This window comes from Danio rerio, chromosome 22, assembly GCF_049306965.1.
Source record: "Danio rerio strain Tuebingen ecotype United States chromosome 22, GRCz12tu, whole genome shotgun sequence".
Classification (NCBI taxonomy): Eukaryota; Metazoa; Chordata; class Actinopteri; order Cypriniformes; family Danionidae; genus Danio; species Danio rerio.
In genome coordinates, this window is record NC_133197.1 from 11,070,189 (window position 1) to 11,092,500 (window position 22,312).

The 22,312-nt window shown below is 39.1% G+C and overlaps 2 protein-coding genes across 3 annotated transcripts in view; one reads left to right on the forward strand and one right to left on the reverse strand.

Annotated features, from left to right (window-relative positions):
- The window catches only part of sgsh (N-sulfoglucosamine sulfohydrolase (sulfamidase)), a 330,538-nt gene that overhangs the window by 215,026 nt on the left and 93,200 nt on the right, over positions 1–22,312 (forward strand). The window lies entirely within an intron of this gene.
- Positions 19,494–20,707, reverse strand: mid1ip1b (MID1 interacting protein 1b). The gene is made up of 2 exons (NM_200832.2): positions 20,574–20,707; positions 19,494–20,243 (listed from the first exon to the last, which is right to left on the reverse strand). The coding sequence occupies exon 2, from the start codon at positions 19,986–19,988 to the stop codon at positions 19,545–19,547; it is 444 nt and encodes a 147-aa protein (NP_957126.2). The 5' UTR covers positions 19,989–20,243; positions 20,574–20,707; the 3' UTR covers positions 19,494–19,544.

Sequence of the window (22,312 nt, forward strand, 5' to 3'; positions counted from 1 at the left end):
TTATATGAAAGTTGTAAGAAATAATTCCAAAAAGCAACTGACTTTGTAAAGCTACAATAAACAAAACAAAAATATGATGTATAAGCCGAGTTCAGCGGCGAATCGTCCGGAATCAGCTGAGGTGAAGTGATGGCAACCAGACTTAATATAACTTAATATAACTGAAACTGATGAGTTATAAAAAAATATAGAGCGGGAGGTTGCTGCTTGGTTTTGAATGATGTTTTCTGTTTAACTATAGTCCCAACTCGACATTCGTTTCAAATGCACACATGCGTTATTGATGCTAAAATGATATTGTCATAATTGTCATTGTCATAATATAGATATTTAAAATTAAAATCAGCTTTTAGGGTCTACTAATATTTTTGTGGGTAGTTGACAAATATGCAGTAAAAATAGCTTTTTAAAATACAAAATTTGAACAAAAGAAATTATGCATTTATTAACTTTAGCAGTTGTTTTTCAGTTTTTTTGTACCGTAAAAATGTTCTATGGTTTGACATTGCAAAAATTAACAAAAAAAATTCTCTAATGCTGCATTCACACCAGATGTGAATAAAGCATCAAGCATGAGTAATTCACATGTTAAGTCAATACAAAGATTTGAAAAACATCATGCAGCAAAATTTACACAAATGAAGTGGCGCAAATGAAGCGATTCCTGCGAATGAAGTGGCGAGAGTTAAACAATTTGCGCATTTGCCCCAATTGTTCCTGTTAAAAAATCTGAATGTCAGCGGACATTCGTGCCGCAATAACCAATCAGGAGCTTTCTCTTGTAGGGGCATGATTATGATGCAGCGCCTGTTGTTGGTGTCCCAAGGGGAAATCCTTTTGCCGACACGAGACAACAGTTCATCAAACTTGGCCTGGCTTAGTCCGAAGCATGGCTGAAAGCCTCCATCATCCAAGTATAGTTTCTGGAGGAGTTGATGAACTCAGAGCTGGGTGCACCTCTGAAAGAATCTCGAGAACTCAGATATAACGCAGAATAAATATACACTGATTTTCAGCACGTTTGTCGCAAGTTTAATAACGTACAAAACGGAATGCCTCAAATCTGATCTGCCTGTTTACATGAGTCACATATCCAATTTATATTGGATTTATTTCCACATATGAAGGAGGTCTGAAATCAATCTCTAAATATCCGAATCCATGCAATTTGTGTGTGTGTGTGTTTACACGGTCATAGAACCAATCCGATCTGTTTCACATACGAGCAGAAAATCGGAATTGCGACACATTTAACTGGCAGTGTTAACGGCGCCTTTGTGAAGTAAACAATGTTTGATAAGTTTAAGTCAGCCACTGGAGGACTTGTTTTTTCTGTTGTTTGTCTTATTTTTTTGGCATCTACATGTACATCAGAAAAAAACAGAAAAGTGGGCGTGTCCAGCTCTGTTTAGGGGGGAGTGTCGGAGGAGGGAAAGAGGGAAGGTCCGTTAAAGTTTGCATAAAAATGGGAGTGTCGGTTTGGGCATGCGCAAATCCTGATTCCACCATTTACAGATGAGAAAAGCTCTCTGGTAAACAATGTTCCTTAGACACATATTTGTGTCGCGCATCGCGTGCACTCTAATCCACACGTGAGTCGAGCTGCGCTCTCATTGAAAATGAAAACAAAACCTTCATTGTAGCAAATATAAAAGCAACACTGACGACCAGTATCTCCAAACATTTCTTGTTCTCCCGCTTGGCAACACAACGTGGTGTCTCTCTGCCGTCTGAACACTTTAACAGGTAAAAAACAGTCTTCGAAGCTCTATCATGCATATTAATGAGGTTGCACCGCATATAGAATAGAGCAGTGGTTCCCAACCTTTTTCTTTGGGGCCCCCCCCATAAACATATACAAACATTGGAGCCCCCCCACCATATAAATACACACGCACGCACGCACACACATATGTACTGTGTATATATATATATATATATATATATATATATATATATATATATATGTGTGTGTGTGTGTGTGTGTGTGTGTAATATTAATAAATAGTAATATGTTTAGAAAATATTAATTAATCAGTTTTAACTTGTCTTGGCCTTCAATAAAACCAAAATTTAGGTAGGCTTTGTCATACTGTCTAATCTTTTTCTTCGCCTCTGAAGAATCACTGCATTTACGTTTGTCTGCCATTTTTGTTTTGATTTTGCCTTTACTACACGTTGACAAGCAGATTGCGCGAGTGAGCAAAATTTAAATAATTATTTAAAGTTATTTATTTTAATTATTTTCACTATTATGTTGGAATTTTTTCAGCATGTGTTTAGATTATTTTTTATTTTTTGGGCTGCTCGATTTTGGGAAAAATCATAATCACGATTATTTTGGTCATAATTGTAATCACGATTATTCAAAACCATTGCCAGTGTGGAAATATAAATTTCTAGCATCTAATTCCAAATGAACAATACTCTACGTATAACTGAAAAGTTATTTTCTTTGGTTTTCTTTAATTAAATCATTGCATTGACGTGCCATATAGGAGGGACATTTAACCTTGCCTTGCTGACTACAGACTTCATTTGTATGCTAAAGTGATGTAATTAATGGTTTCACAGCATGGCTGTATCTATTGTATTCCCTGTCTCCAGAACATCATTTGCAAATTGTTGTAATGATGTACTTATCTATTGATGAGATCAGCATAGCACCCAGACTTCATTTGCAACCATGGCACCCAGACTTCATTTGCATGCTTTGTTTTACTGCCCCCCATGACTGACCCCACCTACATGCTGTAAGATGTATAAAATGTATTGCTTTGCTGTGGAGTTGAGAGTTTTGCTTTCGATGACGCCACAGCCACGCTGAGTTTCCTCTTATTAAAAAGGATTCTGCTTTGAAGACAACCGAAAGATTCTCCCTGGTTTTTTGTGGGCTCTTAGAAGTTTACAACACCAGTTAAGGTCAAAATTATTAGCGCTCCTGAGATTTTTTTTTAATAAATATTTCCCAAATTATGTTTAACAGAGCAAGGAATTTTAACAGTATTTCCTATAATATTTTTTCTTCTATTTGTTTTATTTTAGTTATTAGCCCCCTTAAGCAATATATATTTTTGATTGTCTGCAGAATAAACTACCGTTATAATGACTTGCCTTATTACTCTAATTAAGCCTTTGAACTGCACTTTAATCTGAATGCTTTTATTTTGAAAAATATCTAGTAAAATATTATGTGCTGTCATTATAGCAAAGACAAAAAGAAATCTCAGTAATTAGAAATGAGATATCAAAACTATTATGTTCAGAAATAAGTTAATAAAATATTATTTCCATGAAACAGAAATTGGGCAGGAAAAGGTTTGCTAATATTCAAGAGGGCTAATAATTCTGACTTCAGTTGTATACATACAGTTATTTTCCACCCTGCAAAGGAAAGAGAAATAAATACAATAGAATAAAAATATGAAACAAACTGTGCTTTAAGCATCTTCACTGTAAGAAAAACACTTTAGCTACAGCAGTCCTTCAGTCAAGAGCAGCGAGGGTTTTCTTGTTATGTTTGTTTAATAATAATAAAAACAGGCGGCAGAAGGATTATAGCGCGCTGTATCTTTAATGGTTTCTCTTTCACGTCTTTTGATCCTCAACTCGTTTGTTTATTACACAAATGAGGGTTAATGTAAATAATCACTAAACACCGCGTTTTGACACCTATTTGACCATTAAAGCGTTCACCTTAAGATGACTTTAGATGTCTGCGCTCCTCTGCTCGTCTCAGTGTGTGAATGAGAGTGAATGCTGATCTGCGCATGCTTCTGACTGCGTGATTGTGCTGCACACACACATAAGCTCTTTCGCGCTTTTAAGAGCAACACGTGTACAACTGTGGCGAAATATGATGCAATAATCAATTATCTCGATTAATGCTTTTTTATAATCGTTTGAAACCGAAATCTAAATCGGATTTTGGATTAATTGCAAAGCCCTTTATAATAGTGGACCATTTTTATGCCTTTTTCTACCTCAATACTTATCCTCTCCCGCGCCCCCCCTGTGAACTCTGGCGCCCCCCTTAGGGGGGCGCGGACCCCAGGTTGGGAAACACTGGAATAGAGTGTGCTGATTGGTTTGAACCAAGTCTTACTTATGAATGAATGCAGCACACTCGGAGACTTCACAAGGTACTCCCAGGTACAGATGTCAGGTCTACACGCTGACATCTCATGGCCGTGACGCAGCTTTAAAATTCGTTTCAAACCGGAAGTACGAATTTGTTCGAAATAGCAAAAACAACTAATTTTCACTTTTTAATAGTCCTAATAGTGTTTTTAGCAGTGTGGGACAAATATGTGACTGTCCACAGCTCAGAAAATGTGTTTTAGTGTTTTGTGACCCTTAAGGACTGATATTTTATTCTATCTAATTTCTTAAGCAAAAACGCATAACTTCCATCCATACTACAAGCATTGACCACCTTCATAAATGAATTCCTGTTCTGACCTCAAGCTTAGGCAAACAACTGACAAAGCACCAATCAGCGGCTGCATTTTTAAGATGTCATCATGTAGACTTCTTACAAAGTATTTTACAGTGTTTTTAAAAATACAAGTATTTTGATACAAAATATTAACCCGTTTTCATACCCTATTAAACAAAAATTACAAAATACTATTTTGTATTAAAAATGTGTGTTTGAAATACTTGTATCCTAAATACTGTCCATCCCTGCTAACAGCTTTAGCGTAATTAGAGCTTAATGTATGAAATGGCTATACAATAGAAGAAAAACCAGAATGCAGACTTTACTTTTAGCACAGACAGTGGGGCTGATAAATAAGCATGAAGAAGCACCATCAGATATCAGAAACATCAACATTTGAGCATCAGCATCAATATTTAGTCTAAACACAGAGACGTCTGTGGGAAACACTGAACGCAGGTTACGTTAGGACAGCGCTGAGATCCTCAGATCGCCACTCATCTCTTCTTCTATCTTCTCTCTCTCTCTCCCCCTCGTCTAATCTCTCCCCCCACCTCTCTCTCTCCTCTGAATTGATTAGCATTCATCCTGATGTGCTGCTCGTCCGTGGAGAGAGCTGATGGCGTGCTGATGAATGGCTGAGGAGAGAGAGGGCGTCGCTCCCGAACGGACTCGCTGACATCCTGCATTAACCAATCAATAACCAGACACACGGGACCGAGCGGGGGGAGTCCTGCTCGCCCAATCATTTGCATGCGCCCGACTGCTATAAAGGAGACTGAAAGGAGAAAGAAAGCAGTGTGAGAGCGGGCGAGAGCAGAATGCTGTCGTAGGCGTTAAAAGAGCGAGAGAGAAGGGAAAGAAAGGAGAGACAAGCCGCAAGGGCAGCGGTTATTTTATCACAGCAGTTCTTCATTTTCACAGCGGTTCAGCACAGCCAGAGGCACCGAAACCCAATCTAACACAAACACACGCACATTTATCTCGCTGTCTACATGGAGACTGCCCATTGACTTCTATTGTTTTTTACATTTAAGCTAATTAGAATTTAGACTAACAATGCCCTAAATACACACATTTCAGCATATTTAGAAATGCCTGCATATTTTTTGTCTTATTATTATCATTTTAAAGATGCCCCACAGGAGCCCTTTGGCAATGATTTGAGGACTAGTATTGTGGTGTTATTTGGAATGCCATAATATAAGAATATGACAGTCATTATAGCATGGTATTCAAAATACTTTAGTAATACTGCTCGAAAAATAAAGGGAACACTAAAATAACACATCCTATATCTGAATGAATGAAATATTCTTATTAAATACTTTGTTCTTTACATTAAAAGTGCTGACAACAAAAAAACACAAACATTATCAATGGAAATCAAATTTATTAACCTATGGAGGTCATGGAGAATTGGAGTCACACTCAAAATTGACGTGAAAAAACGCACTACAGGCTGATAATGTCCTTAAAGCACGTCTAAATGAGTGCCTCCACATGCCTGTATGACCTCCCTACAATGCCTGGGCATGCCCCTTAATGAGGTGGCAAACTCCTGGACAGTCTGTGATGCAACTTGGCATTGGTGGAGGGAGCGAGATATGATGTCCCAGATGTGCTCAATTGGATTCAGACCTGGGGAATGGGCAGGTCAGTCTCTAGCATCAACGCCTTCGTCTTGCAGCAACTGCTGACACACTTTAGCCACATGAGGTCTAGCAGTGTCTTGTCTTGACCTAAGCGTCGAGTGATCAGGATAACCCATGACGCATACAATGCGCGTAGCCATGCATTTATACTTCCTCGTGCTCTTTCTGTTGCTGTGCAATAACACTTTCCAAACGCTAGTTGGCAGTAGGTGTTTATGTTCCTCTGCGTCAAGTTTCTTCACTGGTGCTTTGTTTTATCTGAGCACTACCTTAATGTAGAAGTGGCTCAAACTCGCTCATTTTGAGGCGGGAATCGGCGGACGTGTAACAACTTTAATCATAAAGTAAACACTAAACAACAGTTTCATCTGAAGCTTCTTCGCGAGACTCCACACTTGTAAACACTCGCTCTACTGGGCTGAGCCCCGCCCACACTCTTCAGCTCTACCAAGCCAACCAATTACAGAGCTTGCGCTATGCATCATTGTGACGTGTAGTTAAATTTTTTGAGAGGTACGCTTCAGCATCACCTACGGCCACGGCGGGGGCTATGCAACCACGCGTAGGCTACGCCAGAGCATACATGCTTGATGCAGAAATATAAATCAGGCTTTAGGAGGAACCCAGGGCCAACCACACTGGCATATGGTCTTACAAGGGGTCTGAAGATCTCCTCTCGGTACCTAATGGCAGTCAGTTGTATGGAATTTCACAGAATAGTCATAGCAATAGCAATCCCATGGTAATTTCTAAACTAGTGTGTGGTGAGAAGACTTTCATGTGGTGCCATGGTATTTTTGTATTTACTTTTGTATTTACTTAACTGCTTGAAAACCTTGGCAGTGTTATATGGTAAAGATATAGCAATATTGAATTGGTTGATTGTACCATGGTATACACTACCTAGTGTGGTATGTTTGTGTGTATACGTGTTTAGAATTGATGACGATAAATACTGATGTATTACATTGTAGATTCTGTTGGATATGTCTTGCTATAACCATAACATTTAACTGGTAAAATTTCAATGAATAGCAAAGTATTAGCTCCCCGTGTTTGCGTGGGTTTCCTCCGGGTGCTCTGGTTTCCCCAACAGTCCAAAGACATATGGGATAGGTGAATTGGGTTGGCTATATTGTCCGTAGTGTATGTGTGTAAATGAGTGTGTATGGGTGTTTCCCAGTTGCAGCTAGAAGGGCATCCGCTGTGTCGACCCCAGATTAATGAATAAAAAAGTATTAGCATGGTAACACTCTTATAGAGCATTCACTCTCATAGGAAACACCTGGGAGAGTAACTGGGGGTTATTACAAAACATTTGAAGCATTATAACTTAATTTAAAATATCTACCGAATACAGGGTTAAAACCATGGAAGAACTGTGGTATAACCTTGTGAAAATAAAACATAGCACCACAGTATTTCTGTTGTGAGACAAGAATATGAACACAATAACGCGGGAAGTTTCTCGACATCGCATAGATTCATCTGTTTATATAGCAGTCTGCGAGCTCTCAGCGTGCGCGCCCTCGCAACAAGGACGTCTAGAAAGGTCAGTTCTGCAGCATTAGAGCGCGGCGGGGTGTGTGTTTGTGTGTGTCCGCGAGCAAGGACGATCCCATTCATCTCTGCTCCGCGCCGCTAATGCTGCTGATGAGAGAAACCCAACCTCATAAACAAGGTAAAGGGGAAAAAAACTCAGGGGAGCTAAAGCACGGGCATCGGGCGAGTGTGTGCGCGCGCGAACGCGCGGCGGTAATGAGTGTGCGTGTGGCGGCAATCAGAGTGTGCTGTGGAGTATTCCCCCGCTCGCCGAGCTAAAGGGGTAATCAAAATTTAATTACGCAGAAAATGAAGGGCAAAACCCCACGATCCAGGACCACACAAGCGACCGCTGATTGGTGGATGACAGATACACGTTTGAGAGAGAGAGAGAGAGAGAGAGAGAGAGAGAGAGAAGGCGGGAAATTAATTCAAGGATAGCAACTGCCGTACTTCTTTCTCGTCTCTAAATGATGGTCCACAGGATGTTCCTTAGATAAAATGGATTGTTCTTCATAAAAGACAGCTATCATATGGTTTGAGGCACTAGCAAGGACAGACATTTCAAAGTAAGTTCTTGGCACTTTGGTGAAATGGGGTGGATTCAGTGCCGAATTAAACATTGTTCATGTTCTGTTGTAAATATGTACCAAAAAATAAATAAATAAAAATAAAGATAAGTTTTAAATATGACAGTGTGAAAGCTAAGCTAACAGGGCTAAATGTACAATTGACTTTTTTGGTCTATCAAAGGAACCAAACTACAAATGTGAAGACTTCTCTGGGCCAGTTACTTAATAGTTTCTTCATCACTTTTTACAAGATCTCAAAATAAGTTCCCACATTTAGGCTACATTCCTGTCAGGAGAATTGTAGCATTTAGATATGTCCAAAAATACTCAATCTGTAGCATTTCTCAACTAATATAGCAGGTTCAGGTAAAAATGATAGGAAATTTATTTCTCAGCGATCATTCATTTTCATTTTGGCTTAGTCCCTATATGCCTATCCAGCATATGTTTTACGCAGCGGATGCCTTTTCCAGCTGCAACCCATTACTGGAAAACACACTCATTCACAAACACAGTCACTACAGACAATTTAGCTTACCCACTTTACCTATATCGCATGTCTTTAGACTTGGGGGAAACCGGAGCACCCAGAAGAAACCAACGGCAAAACGTGGAAACACCCCACAGAAACACCAACTGACCCAGCCGGGGCTCAAACCAGCGACCTTCATGCTGTGAGGTGATTATTCTACCCACTGCGCCACTGTGAAGCTATATAAATACAATTTTACCAGATTACTTAAATATCTCTATTTGCAAAGTCATTACTTTAGATTGACTGGGATGATTTTGTAAAGGAGTAAAATATAAATATATTTTTTAATGTAATTTATTATACATATAAGATACTATGATTGTAAATAAACACAATGGAGCAAACATTAAAGTAAAATAAATTGTGTTTTCTGTTTTTTTTCTGGTGAGAGTCTACAGTATTGCAGGTACAAAAACTGAAAAATAAAACGTCAAACATCACTGCATAGTCTTTATATAAGTCATTCATTTGAAAATAACCTTTATTAAACTTCTTTATGCACAACTAAAAGGCTTTGAACTTTGAACTCACAGGCCTTAAACACATGCAGATGATAAACTTTCACTCTTACGGTTCAATTCTGCAATGTTTAAACAAATCTTGTGTGTTTTGACCTGTGGTTTCTGGTCATATATAATGCCAACTCAACATTGCATATCTCGTGATGTGCAGAGGTGGACTTACCCAATAAGCGAGTTAAGCAGCTGCTTAGGGCTCCAGGGCATTAGGCCCCCTGACCAATGCTTGTATTAATCATAAAGCCCTTTTATATATTTTTATTGTATGCTTTAAATCCGTCTATAACTGTTAAGATTTTAACATTATTACTTCATTTCAAAACCGCGGACCCTAATGAATAATGAAACTTTCCATCCGTAGTCCACTTGCTCGAGGTGTGAGGGCTTCAAAGACACTGCCAGTCCAGTGTTGCCAACTTAAGGACATTTCAGACTCCCCTAGGACCAAATTTTCAATAAAAACGACTACCGACTTTTTTTTTTTTTTTTTGGTGTTACTGGAGATTTGTAAACCCTCATGTGTCTCGGGTGATGCTGTCGGTCTCTCCCCGCTTCAGAACACTTACAGGCCACCCAGTACCACTCAGCCATCTCTCACGCCTGCAGCCTTGAGAGCGGATCATTCCTCTGCATACAGATGACAAACGTTTAAACACCATGAGCGTGAGATATTTGATGTAAGTTAGAGCTAAAATCTGCAGCACACCGGCCCTGCAGGATCGAGTTTGGACACCCCTGTTGTAGTTTGTGAACTGTTACTTTTTTGTGAATTTATTGCTTTTAATTTAACATTTAGAATATAAAGACTCCTTTAAATATTAAAATATACAAAATAAAATGTCAATGTTTAAATAGCCTACTTTTTAACATGCTGTTTATTTTCCAAAAATGCTAGGGCCCCGTATCTAGAATTGTTTAGGGTCCCTAAATCACTAAGTCCACCCCTGGTGATGTGACTATTGCAGACGCACACATTGTGATATCGATGCTCAAACGATATATTGTGCAGCTCTAGTTATCACTGCTGCATCTCAGAACTGATCTCAGAATATTTACTACAAAATAACTTCAAAAAATACACCTCCCCCTGTAATTTAATATAAATAAACACGTTTCTTTTGCTCGATGAAAGAACATGTCTATTAAGGGTGTCGGTAAAAGTGACCATAACAGTAGCATTTCTCATTTATTCGTCACTATCACACCTGCTTGTCACAGCGGTCTGTCGGTTGAGGGTGTCCGAGGTGCTTAAGAGCTTGACATGGCTTCTCCTGACCTTCAACCCTCGCTTATCACCTGCTGCCGCCTGCGTGGCCGACTAACTCACTTAGCTGCGCTTGGCTCTCTGCTCTTATCAACGGCTACTCTGACAGACGACCAAGACACCGGAGAATAACTGCTTCACGTTGTCATCGGGAGAAAGGACAGAGAAAGAGAGGAACAAGTAAAGGGAATTGTCGAATACGGCAGCCTCAACACCCTACAGACTTTGATGGCCCTGAGCCCTGAGATGAAATTTCAAAGCGTCGTCTCTCTCGCTCTCGCTCTCCTCATCTTGCAGTCTCGCTGCAGAAGGCAATTACGAGTCCCTGGTCTCCGCGGCCGCCCACCTCCCTGCCGTCTCGTCTTTGCATTCCTCTTTCCTTCCCTCATTACCCACTTTCCCACTCTTTGCTTTTTCTCTCTCTCCGCTGTGAGTCATGCAAATCAGCGACGTTCGCTTGGAAAATATAACAGAATCATAAATAATTTTGGGGCAGATTTTCAAAAAGGTGGAGAGGATGCTTGGGGGGGTAGGAATGGCAGGAAGGCAGAGAGGGGGCATTTTAATGGAAAGGAAGTAATCATGGCGGGCCATTCAAGATGAAACGCCGTAGAATCCTTTGACGACTAAATGACGGCGTGCTGCGCACAGGATGCCCTTGAGCGCTGATCCGAGGTCGGCTTTTCTGTATTTAACTTCTGTGCGCAGATCTACCAAAACCTGATCTCAGATCTGCACCGGAGGGCACCCGCTTATTTCAATAACCAAATCCACAATGACGGGAAACCTGAGCTCTCGCAAGCCTGACCAGATCATATTCTGCTTCTCCCTGGAGATGCGAGATGTGATCTGAGGCCAGGTTTTAAACATAAAGGTTTCAGGAAGAAGAATGGACTGTATGGGTACAAAGAACTTTCTAGATCTTAAGAAAACAATCTGGTGCTATGGAGAGACCTGAAAGAAATTAGAGAAGCTTATAATATCTCTATTTCTATACCGCAGGAATGGCTTTCAGATTTAAGGAATAGGAGGTGTGTTTAGTTACTAAAGTGTGTGATTAGATCAATCTTTTTGAAAACTTCCATTTTAAACAAATGTTTTGGTTTTTAATTTTTTTAAAGGTATTTGCCAATTTTTATCTCTCTATTTTGACTTTTCTGACCTTACAACAATACTTTCATTGCATATGAAATTAAAACCCTCTAAAACTCCCCTCCATTGTAAATACAATGATTTCATAAACTAAAGTTTTTATTGTTTTTACAAATAGAGACACTTGAACTTATTTTCAGTCGGACTGCAAAAGCTAAACCAGCCCTGCAGGCACAAGATGTCAACATGATGTCAGATTGACGTTGACCCCAAAGTCATGGGAATGTTGCATCTTGTTTGGAAATGAAAATTGGGTTGATGTCAGGTCAACTTCCAACCTAAAATCAACCCAATATCAACATCTAATGATGTACCAGCTTGACGTTGTGTGGATGTTACCACTATGATGTCTATCAGACGTTGGGTTTTGGTTGTCATACCTGACGAATAATGTCAGTCTTTGACGTGGTTTAAGATGTTGGCTCAAAGTTGGATTTTGGTCACTTTCCAATACAACCTAAAATCAACGTCAATCGTCATTATTGGACGTTAAAATAACGTTGTTCTTAGATGCTAGCTAGACATTGAATTTTGGTCACCTGATGTCATGCCCTAAATCTAACCTATTATTAGCATCTTATGGCATTGCTCCTGCTAGGATAAGTGTGTGAACTAAATCTGCTACCAATAAACCATACAGTTACATTATATTATAACCATGTGGTCATAATATACATTTAAACCTTTCATAAATGAAAGTAGCTTTCCGTGATGCACCGATAGCCCTAAATCTGTGGTTGTAAAAATAATTACCATGGCAAGATGATTTACAGTATATAAGTGAGCCATTTATGTGTTTTAATTACGGCTGAATTGCCGTTCCGTTCATCACGCCTAATTTACAATAATCTACTGAAACCTAAATACTTCAACACACAGGTGGTGGCATAAATCAATAGCGCAGATATGTTTAAGCACTTTTTCGAGACAAAAAAAATATTTAAACGTACTCTAGAGTTTTCAAACTTGCCAGTAAATGCCTCTTGAGAGTGTTTAAGCATTTGCCTCCATCCATTGAGTGCGTTATTACATTCAGCTCGCTTTAAATCAATTTCCTAACCGAGTTATGCACTGAATCCTGGCACCATAGTAACAACTTCACAACAGTGATGATGTTTTGACCACCGCCTTGTGGTTTGTTTAGGGCCACAATGGAGGCGGCTCTTGTACACAGCATGTCTTGTTATTGTCACTAGAGGAATAGCATGTCCTACCCGACGCTTCTGAAGGGTTGCATTCTGGGAAGTCCCAGACGGTAACAGATGACCAGAAGCGAGAGCGCTGAGGAACCTGACAAGCTGCCACTGAAATAGCTCAGAGAGAGAGAGATGTCAAATACTCTGAAGACCGAGAGACTGTAATAAGATTCTGCTATTTCTTGTGCTCTGAGACGAGACACAATACTCTTAACTAGGAGGCAGCATCCGTCCTCTTCATTAGCCTATACTGCTGGTTTGTATCTGACTTTGTCACCTGCAGTTTTAAAACAATCCAGTTTAAAAGTACTGCTTGATTTTTACCTTTCATGCAGTGTTTAAGTGAAGTTTATTTATAAACAAATTTCGAGAGGATCACGTGCTTATGATTGTTCGCAGCTGTTCCAACTTTAGCTAATGACTGATTATCCTATCAGACGATCCTTAACTCACTATAAATAAACAGACTTTTCTCATCTCAATATCTTCGTCTTGAAGAAACCCCCCCACCCAACCCTACTTTCCCTCCTTTCAAACGGGCGTCACGGTGGCCAGCGATTAGCGCTGTTGCCTCACAGCAAGAATGCCCCTGGTTTAATTCCTTTCCAAACCAGACGGCATTTCTGTGCGGAGTTTGCTCGTTCTCCCTGTGGTCGCGTGGGTTTTCCCCGGGTCCTCCGGTTTCCTCCCACAGTTCAAAAACAAGCTCTAAACAATTAATCCAAATACTTTAGCTAAACTCTGAGTACACCTTTCAGCATCCATATCTGACACTTAGCTACAACAAGCAAGAGGGGAAGTCATCGAGATCTACCTAAGCTCAAACTCCCCTCTCGCCTTGCAACGGGAGGGAGCCCAGGGCTCGAGGATCTTATAAGCTCAGGGCTCTCTCCCGGGACAGCACGCCAAACTAGCTTTATTATCAATCATCAGCTAAGTGTGAACTCTTGAAAGATCAAATTAGCATGAAAAATCAAGTTATAGGTTGTTTTCAATCACGTGGTTCTTATCATGGCGATGGAGGGCAGGAAGAAAAAAATAAATGGGAGACATGGAGGAAAGTCTGTATTTTTGTGATTTACACCATATTTCAAAGGAGATGTAAATAGAAAATAAGCACATATGTTAGGCATGATTCTTATATCAAGAGGAGGGCCAAGTTTTACACTGAACTAAAACATATTTGCCCGTCATCCATGCAATACACACTGTATAATTACATTACATGAAAAATACTGTAGCGTGTGGAAGCATACTTTAGATCAGTGGTTCTCAAACTGTGGTATGTGTACCACTAGTGGTACGCGGGCCTCGTTCTAGTGGTATGCGGAAGAATACTGAATAATTAAAGTTTTAGGCTAATTTATCTGGATGTGATGCAAAGCTTGACACAGAACATAGACTCAAGCAGGGCCGGAGTGGGACTCCTTTTCAGCCCTGGAGTTTCAAGCCTCAGACCGGCCCACCTCAGTTCACGACTGACTATATTAAAATAAGGTCATTCCAATTCAGTTTCTAATGACACTGTCACGTCTTTTTTTGAGAAAACAGCTGCTTTAGAACTTCAAATGTTCAACAACCCAAACAGTATTATATGTCTTAACAATAAAAATGAAAAAAAAAAAAAACATACTCAGACGAGGATCAAACCCAGATCGGTGGCGTCGAAAGTTATTGTGCTAACTGCTGGACCACAACAGTTGTATAGTGAGAGGTGACACATCTGAGTTATATAATCATTATGAAAATAGCACAGCTGCGCTTATATAATGATTAAGAAGACTGTGGTCAAGTAAATAAATTAATTAATTTAAAAAGTGTGACTGCTGAGAGCAACAGATTCTGGAGCTAGGGACACCGGCCCTCGCGGCCAAAAAATGGACCGGCCCAGAGGGAATTCTCCCGGTCCTCCCGATTAGTCAATCCGGGCCTGGACTCAAGCAACTTTGCCATGCTTGATGCTAGAATATAGCCTAATTAAAGTTAGTCTGTGTATGTGGTTAACACAAACTGCGGTCCACTTAAGATGAGATCTTAAATCTGCACGTATGAATATATAAATCACGTATGAATTGGTCAAGCATTGTATTTATGCACGTAATCATTCACTTTTCTGACACACGTACTGTAAAAAAACGAGCTCTCATTTCTAATGTAAATATGTCATTGCAAATCATTCATTTTAAAATACAAGTTAATGTTTAGATTTCAAAGATAAACTAATATGTCATGTGTACATGCAACATGTTTCAAAATTTATCAAAATGGTTTTATATTTGAATATGGTGACATATAGCCAATATTTATGAGGTCCAAGCAACATTTCCAGGTTTGATAAATAGGTTACTATTTGTTAATACTTTAATACAGCAGTTTTATTTTTATTTTAAGAACAGTAGCCTACCATTTTCACTTTTAAAAGCACACTTTAAACACTGACTTTTTAAATTTATTTATTTTCTATTTTTACCTGTAAGCACATACAATGCTATAATGTTAATGTTGTTTTTGGGGATTTAGGGGTACAAAAATAGAATTGGGATTGGGCCTAAGTCCCTTTAATAATCAGGAATTGCCACAGCAGAATAAACCACCAACTTATCCTGCATGTTTTACACAGCGGATGCCTTTCCAGCTGCAACCCATCACTGGGAAACATCCATACACATACGCTATGGCCAATTTAGTTCAATTCACCCATATTGCATGTCTTTGGACTGTGGGGGGAAACCGGAGCACCCGGAGGAAACCCACGCAAAGACTGGGAGAACATGCAAATGGTTCCAGATAGGACTAGAACCAGTGACCTTCTTTCTGTGCGGTGACAGTGCTAACCACTGAGCCACCGTGTCGCCTTTTTGAGAAAATTATTATCCTATAAAACGACATATATGGGGCAATTTCCAACAACTTCAATAAGCTATGTGATGAATTTTAAGGAATATTACCTCATCTAATTTCTCTCTTTTTCCGTCCTTGGACTTTTTGCCCCACAAGCATTTTGGCCTCAATTCTCTGCAAAGAAATACGATAGTGTGCACTTTTTGGTTTGCACCTGATAGCAGAACCCCTTTGTGCACCCAGAGGACACATTGCATCATGTCTCATATACTTCATCGATGGTCTCATTGTGCTCCGAAACTCCATTATACTGCCTGGAAGTTTGAGTATGTCATGCCACAGGCTGGTCTTACATCAGCTAGATGGCAGACAAACAGTCAAGAGTATGAGAAACGCCAGTTCAGCAGATCCAACTGACGGCCTTCTTTTCCTGTATAGTTTCCCCAGCATCCCTAATTAGGGTGCGAAAAGGAGAACGAGAGACGAATGTCAGATTATGTGGCAGGAAATACAGTGGAACTGTTGACAAACATGCATCTGATAGCAAGCTCATATCAGCTGTATCTACTGTCATGTTTTATCACAGCGACGCTATTATTATGGATTGATCAGTGTTAAAGGTCAGCTTGTCTTCTCGTCTGACCAGCACCAAGATGCATGATGTTCAAAGAGCAGCTTGTACAGTTCTGTGGCTATTAGATAACTGACAATCAAAGGTGAAATGTGAGATGCTTCATGGTTGAGCAGAACATGCAAAGTCAATATGGCCCTAATGCTTCAGCCAAAGCGGTCAACAAAAATTTGTTTTGGCCTCAGCAGTGGCTATAATTAGAACATCCTCAGATTCCAAAGAACCCAAGTACATATGTATTTATTTGTTGAGGATAAATCAAATAATTGACCTTTTTTAGTGGTACAACTGCTTAACTGAATGTTTACATGCTCAGGCTTGCATTTATAATACTGCATGATAATGCGTAGTCATGTAGGCTAAATACATTTTCTTTTATCATCAAGAAAAGATTTTATTAACCTGAATAAAAAGCTAAACCTGATTTTGCCCTCTAAAAATGCTGGGTTATCATCAGTGTTGGGGAAAGTTACTTTTGAAAGTAATGCATTACAATATTTAGTTACTCCCCAAAAAGTAACTAGTTATGGTACATAGTTACTTTTCATGGTAAGTAATGCGTTATGTTAGTTTTGAATTACTATTGCGTTACTTTTTATTACCTGGCTGAGGCTTGATCTCTTTCAGAACTTGTTTTTTTAATAGAGGAGCTCTGCAAATCGCCGATGGTGGGTAGACATCACAATGCTGAGCCGGCATCGTGACTCTCTGCCCCAAAAATCACTCTGCCTATTCATGCCAGAGTCCTGCGGAAAAATAAGTGACTGACCGGTGGTAATTTCTGTGTATCTTATCTTAATTTATTTATAATTTGATTACTTATGGGTAAAACAAAGACCATGCAGGTCAGGTAGTTGAAATGGTATAGGCTACAAATAATTAATTTGTTAGGAATTAATTAATATTACACATTAGACATCGTTCGATGCCAAATTGGTCGACATCAACCAACCCTAATTGAAAGTTTAAAGCAATGTGTTTACTTTTGTACCATTTGTCCTAAGTAAAATCACTGTTCATTTAGACAATCCCCTTTTCCTTTTCTTCGAGGCGTTCAAAATAATGAACACATTATCTCACTGACTGCGTAATTCATTGTGACTACTTTAATTTTAATACAGATTTTTTTTTAAAAGCTAAATGATTAACTCGTTACATTTTTAAAAAGTAACAATATCATCACTTGTTTGTTTTTTTTGCTTGTTTGTTTTAAGTATTGCATTACTTGTTACTTAGTAAAGTAATAATATTACATAACTCGCATTACTTGTAATGCGTTACCCCCAACACTGGTTATCAAAACCCGACATCAAATGAACGTTACTTAAAAAGTGTCATTTAAATTTATTAGAAAATCTCTGGGTTATTTTTCTATTAAATTTAAATGACAATTGTTAACCAGACATTCAGATTGCCCAAATTTGACCCAATAATGGCTTACGACAATCTAACAATTGTGTTTTATCAATGTAAAGATCTCTACCGGTTTAAGCCAAACCTTATTGTCATCCATTTATGGTTTGTTGGTGACAACATGCACACTCTCATTACATTTTGATTACTTTTGTTTGTTTGTTTTACTTTTTTATATTGTATTAGTCGATTACAACCCAAAAACAAATGCAGTTTTCATCTCAAAACATTACAAAAACAAAACAAAACCTAATTTTAGTGCATTTTTGTTTTGGTGTCAAATCTTGACACTTATAATTGGCTACAATTTGTATTTTGGTTCAAACTTTGCTTTTTGACACTTACATACAATATCTTGACCAGTTCAAGGAAAACCTGATTTATCTAATCATCGTTTAGCACAGGTGTGGGCAAACCTGATCCTGGAGGGCCAGTGTCCTGCATAGTTTAGCTCCAACCCTATTCAAACAGACCTCCCTATAGAGTTCAAGTGATCTTGAAGACACTGATTAGTTTGTTCAGGTGTGTTTGACTAGTGTTGGAACAAAACTCTGCAAGGACACCGGCCCTCCAGGATCAAGTTTGCCCATCCTTGGTTTAGCATCAAAACTAAACTAAACATATTTTGTCTTGCGCACAGATTTCTATATAATTTGTTTACATTTGACATTTTGTTTACTGTAAAGATCTTTAACAATTCAGGTGAAATATTTATTGGATTACAGGACTTTACCGTGAAATTTTTGCTTGATTCAGCAGTCTTAGGCAAATCTAAACTCTTTTATTGACATTTATAAATCCCCCACAAAACATGTTACTAGCCTAAAACAAGACCTCAGGCATTGGGAAATGAATCCTTTAGTTTTGAAGACTCAACATTAGTCTCTTGAGGGGTATTAAGCCAGTGTGGGCTGCTTAGATTAGAGACGTCCGTCATTAAGTGCAGCTCAAGCAGTGACTCAGCAGCACCAATCGGAAAAATGCACTGCAGGTGCTCAGCTCTTTCAGACGTTGCCAGGTCTTAATTTAATGTGCCTGATCCCTCTGCGGACCTCAGCAGCAGCTGCGCGCGCCAACACAGCCTAGTGTTTGCTGAGCTCAATAAGACAAGCGCACTAGACGTACTGTATAGTGATATTTCGCAAGGACATCCTGGAAGGGAATGATTCATTGTTAATCATGAGTTTTAGTGTTACTAATAAATCACACATTTGAGTAAACAGTTGCATTTATAAAATGTTTATTTTAGGGACCATAGAAAAAAATACACGACAACTTTTTCCTTCTAGACATTTAACAACAGTAACTATGACGCAATCTCCAGGAATCTCTCAACATCCGTAGGATCTATCATGCGATTCCATCATCGATTGGGAAGTCATGATGTACCAGCGGCTGTTGAGCGCAGAACTGTGCACTTTTTATTACATAATTAGGGGTTTTAATTCTGACTCCAGCCCGTTAGAAGCAACACTATTACAACTGCCAAAACGGTCCATGAAATATCTTTTGCATATCTTTTGAAGTGTTTGCTTATTTAAATAAGTCGCATTAAATTTCAAAAGCTAGTATCCAGGTTGTGCAAACAATATCAAGGGATGTTAGCAGGGGAATTAAGGGTGCTTATGAACCGGCATCGAGCACTAGTCTTTTTCGATCCGGGGAATTAAAGATGCATGGAAACCACGAGGGGCCCATTTGGCTTCAACCCCTGCTGCACCCTTGTGATTTTTTTTTTTTTTTTTTTTTTTGCGGTCCAACGGCGTTGTAAACTTCAGTTCGTCTCAATTCCCACAGCCACCAATTCCAATTTCTTGTTTGTACCTGTTTGTTAAAGTGTTCGCTTTTCTAGTGAGCTTCGCCAGTACTGTGTGTAGTCCGCTTAGATGATAATGAAACAGCTTTTCCAAGTCCTTATCGTTTGGTTCGATGCGAGACACCTCCAGGGATGTCGTCGTCACGCCATGTTTCTCCTTACGCCTCTCTTCGGCTTGAAGTACACCCCATTCAATATCATTCCTGATTGATTTGAGGAGCACATAAGAGCCATACATGTCTCCATCCTGGAAAGAGGTTACCTCTTTCTCCTCTTCCTGATCCAACGGGACGTCCCTCAGCAAACTTGGCACCATGACCGTCTGGTCCATGTTGTTCACGGCGCCGATAAACCGGTTCATGGCATTGAAGAGAGAGTTTTTTTGGTTGTAGGAGTCGCAGATTTGCATCATCTTTGCTGTCCTATTGACCTGGAGGGCTTAAATGCAGAACAAAGCTTTCGTTAAACGCAGCCGTTTTTCTTGAGCTGGGTGGTCCAGATAGCTTAAACAGAAGGTTTATCCGCTATTATTTGTGTCCAGACAGTGCTCGGATCCCTGTGCGCTTCAGTAGAGTAAGTTTCTGAAAGCGCAGGTGGATTTAAAGCATGGGTGTGGCTTCAATACGTCAATCAAACGTGTAACCAGGTCGTAACCGGATAATGTGACCTGAAATAACAGAAGCATGATAGATTAGACGGGAAGCACACAATATTACATAATCAAGATGAATATCAGAGTGAAAATATCAATGAGGTAGAGTGGAAGAGAGATACAAAGATCAGACTTACTAATCACTAAATAACGTCTACTAAATGATTAGGAATTAAATTGTTGTACTATTTTTAATATTACAGTCGGTTTACATTGACATGTGCCTTAAGAATACATCATGAACGCGCATCATTCGCTTCCTACCACTCCTTGCTAAAGGAAAGCCGGCCGGCAAACTAACCGTCTATCGAATTTAAGAAACAACACAGGCTTCTCAAAACCCACCTTTTCTGGTATTTGACCTCTGTTAAATCCTGAAATGCCCGGCAAAGTCCAAGAAAACCGGCGATAAAGTCGCTGATAGATAACAGACTCGTCTAGCAACGGCGCGAGGGTGAGGCCGCATGTAGCTCTCCGGCACTTATGAATATTCATGAGCGAGGCATCAGCCCACAACCGCTCAGCCGCTCTGCACCAATCAGAGGCCAGTCGCTGAGTTCATCCAGGAGGACGGCGCCTTTCAACAGCCAATCAGAGGGCACAATGGGAGTCTGGCACCGTGCCAAGGCTGCAGCTCACGGTCAAAGACACGACAGTGTGAGAGAGAGAGAGGGGTAGTCTATGAGGGAACTACCGGACTGATGAAAGCACCTCGAGCATTGCGTGTTGACTGCATATTTATAACCTCGGAAGTTCTGCGTTCATTATATTTCACATTTTATAGCCTATATTGTGTTTAGACTTAATATTTACAGCAGATATAAACTATTCGAAGATTTCTGGTGCTTTTTGACGTCTACTCGCTTTACGCGAGCTATGGAAAACAAATTAGACCACTTGACCATTCTCACTGGCTGTTGATCTAGTTGCATTTGATTAAAATGGAGCCGAAACATTGATAATATTCCTATTATTTAGATATTAATTGTAGATCTAATATCTACAATTAGAAATTTTACTATTACTTTCAAAATATTTGCAAAAAAAATCATGTTTTCAGATTTCTATTAGTTTTTAGACTAAGGGGGTGGGCCACTCACAACACAAAAACACAAAAGATTGATTCATTTTCACTATTTTTTTCTCTTTTGTGTATTGTTTCTAGCATGATAACTGAATATCTATTTAATTTTGTCGTGTTCATTTTTTATACATTATCAATATATATTTACTTACATTTCCCCTTATATTTGGTGGAATAACCGTGATTTTGACCACATTGTATAACATGTAATAGTAAAAAAATGCTGTAAATTACCATATTTTATCGGAATTTTAGAAGAAATGTTTTAGACATTCATAGAATAAAACAAATATTAACATCTTTTTCAGACTCACCCAATGAATCCTGGAAAAGCCAGAGAAAGCGACAGTTTCAGGTGGTCCCCCCTTTGATATTTCAAATGAATGAATGCTCAAAGGTAAAACACGAGGAGACTTGTGTATGCAAAGCTTTCACAGATCAGTGGAACTATGCAAATGTAAACTTGCATGTATTATGTAATATGTATAATGACTCTAGGGAAAAGGGTGAAAGTCAAAAATCAAAGAAAAAACACCACCATGCATAAAAAGTATTTTTAGGCTGTTGCTTTGAGTAATAGATACCCTACGAAAAGAACTATATTTTACTTCAAATAATACAAAATAATAAGCTAGTTTAAAACTCAACTTAGAGAGATTGTTGGTTTCAATTTAAGATGTTGAGTTTTACTAATATATATTGTGAAACTCAACATCTTAAGTTAAATTAACGAATCTCTCACAACACAACACAAACACAAGTTCACCAGCTGCCTTGAAGATGTAAGTTTAACCAAGTAAGAAGTTTTACAGTGAGCTACATGGTTATTAAAACTGCATAAATGACGATTAATCATAAGAAAACATGCTAGCCTAAACTAATTTTGGCAGCCCTGTTATAATAAAAATATAGTTTGTTTTGTAAAATAGCCAAATAAGTACATTCATGTATTCATTTTCTTATCAGCTTAGTCCCTTTATTAATCCGGGGTCGCCACAGC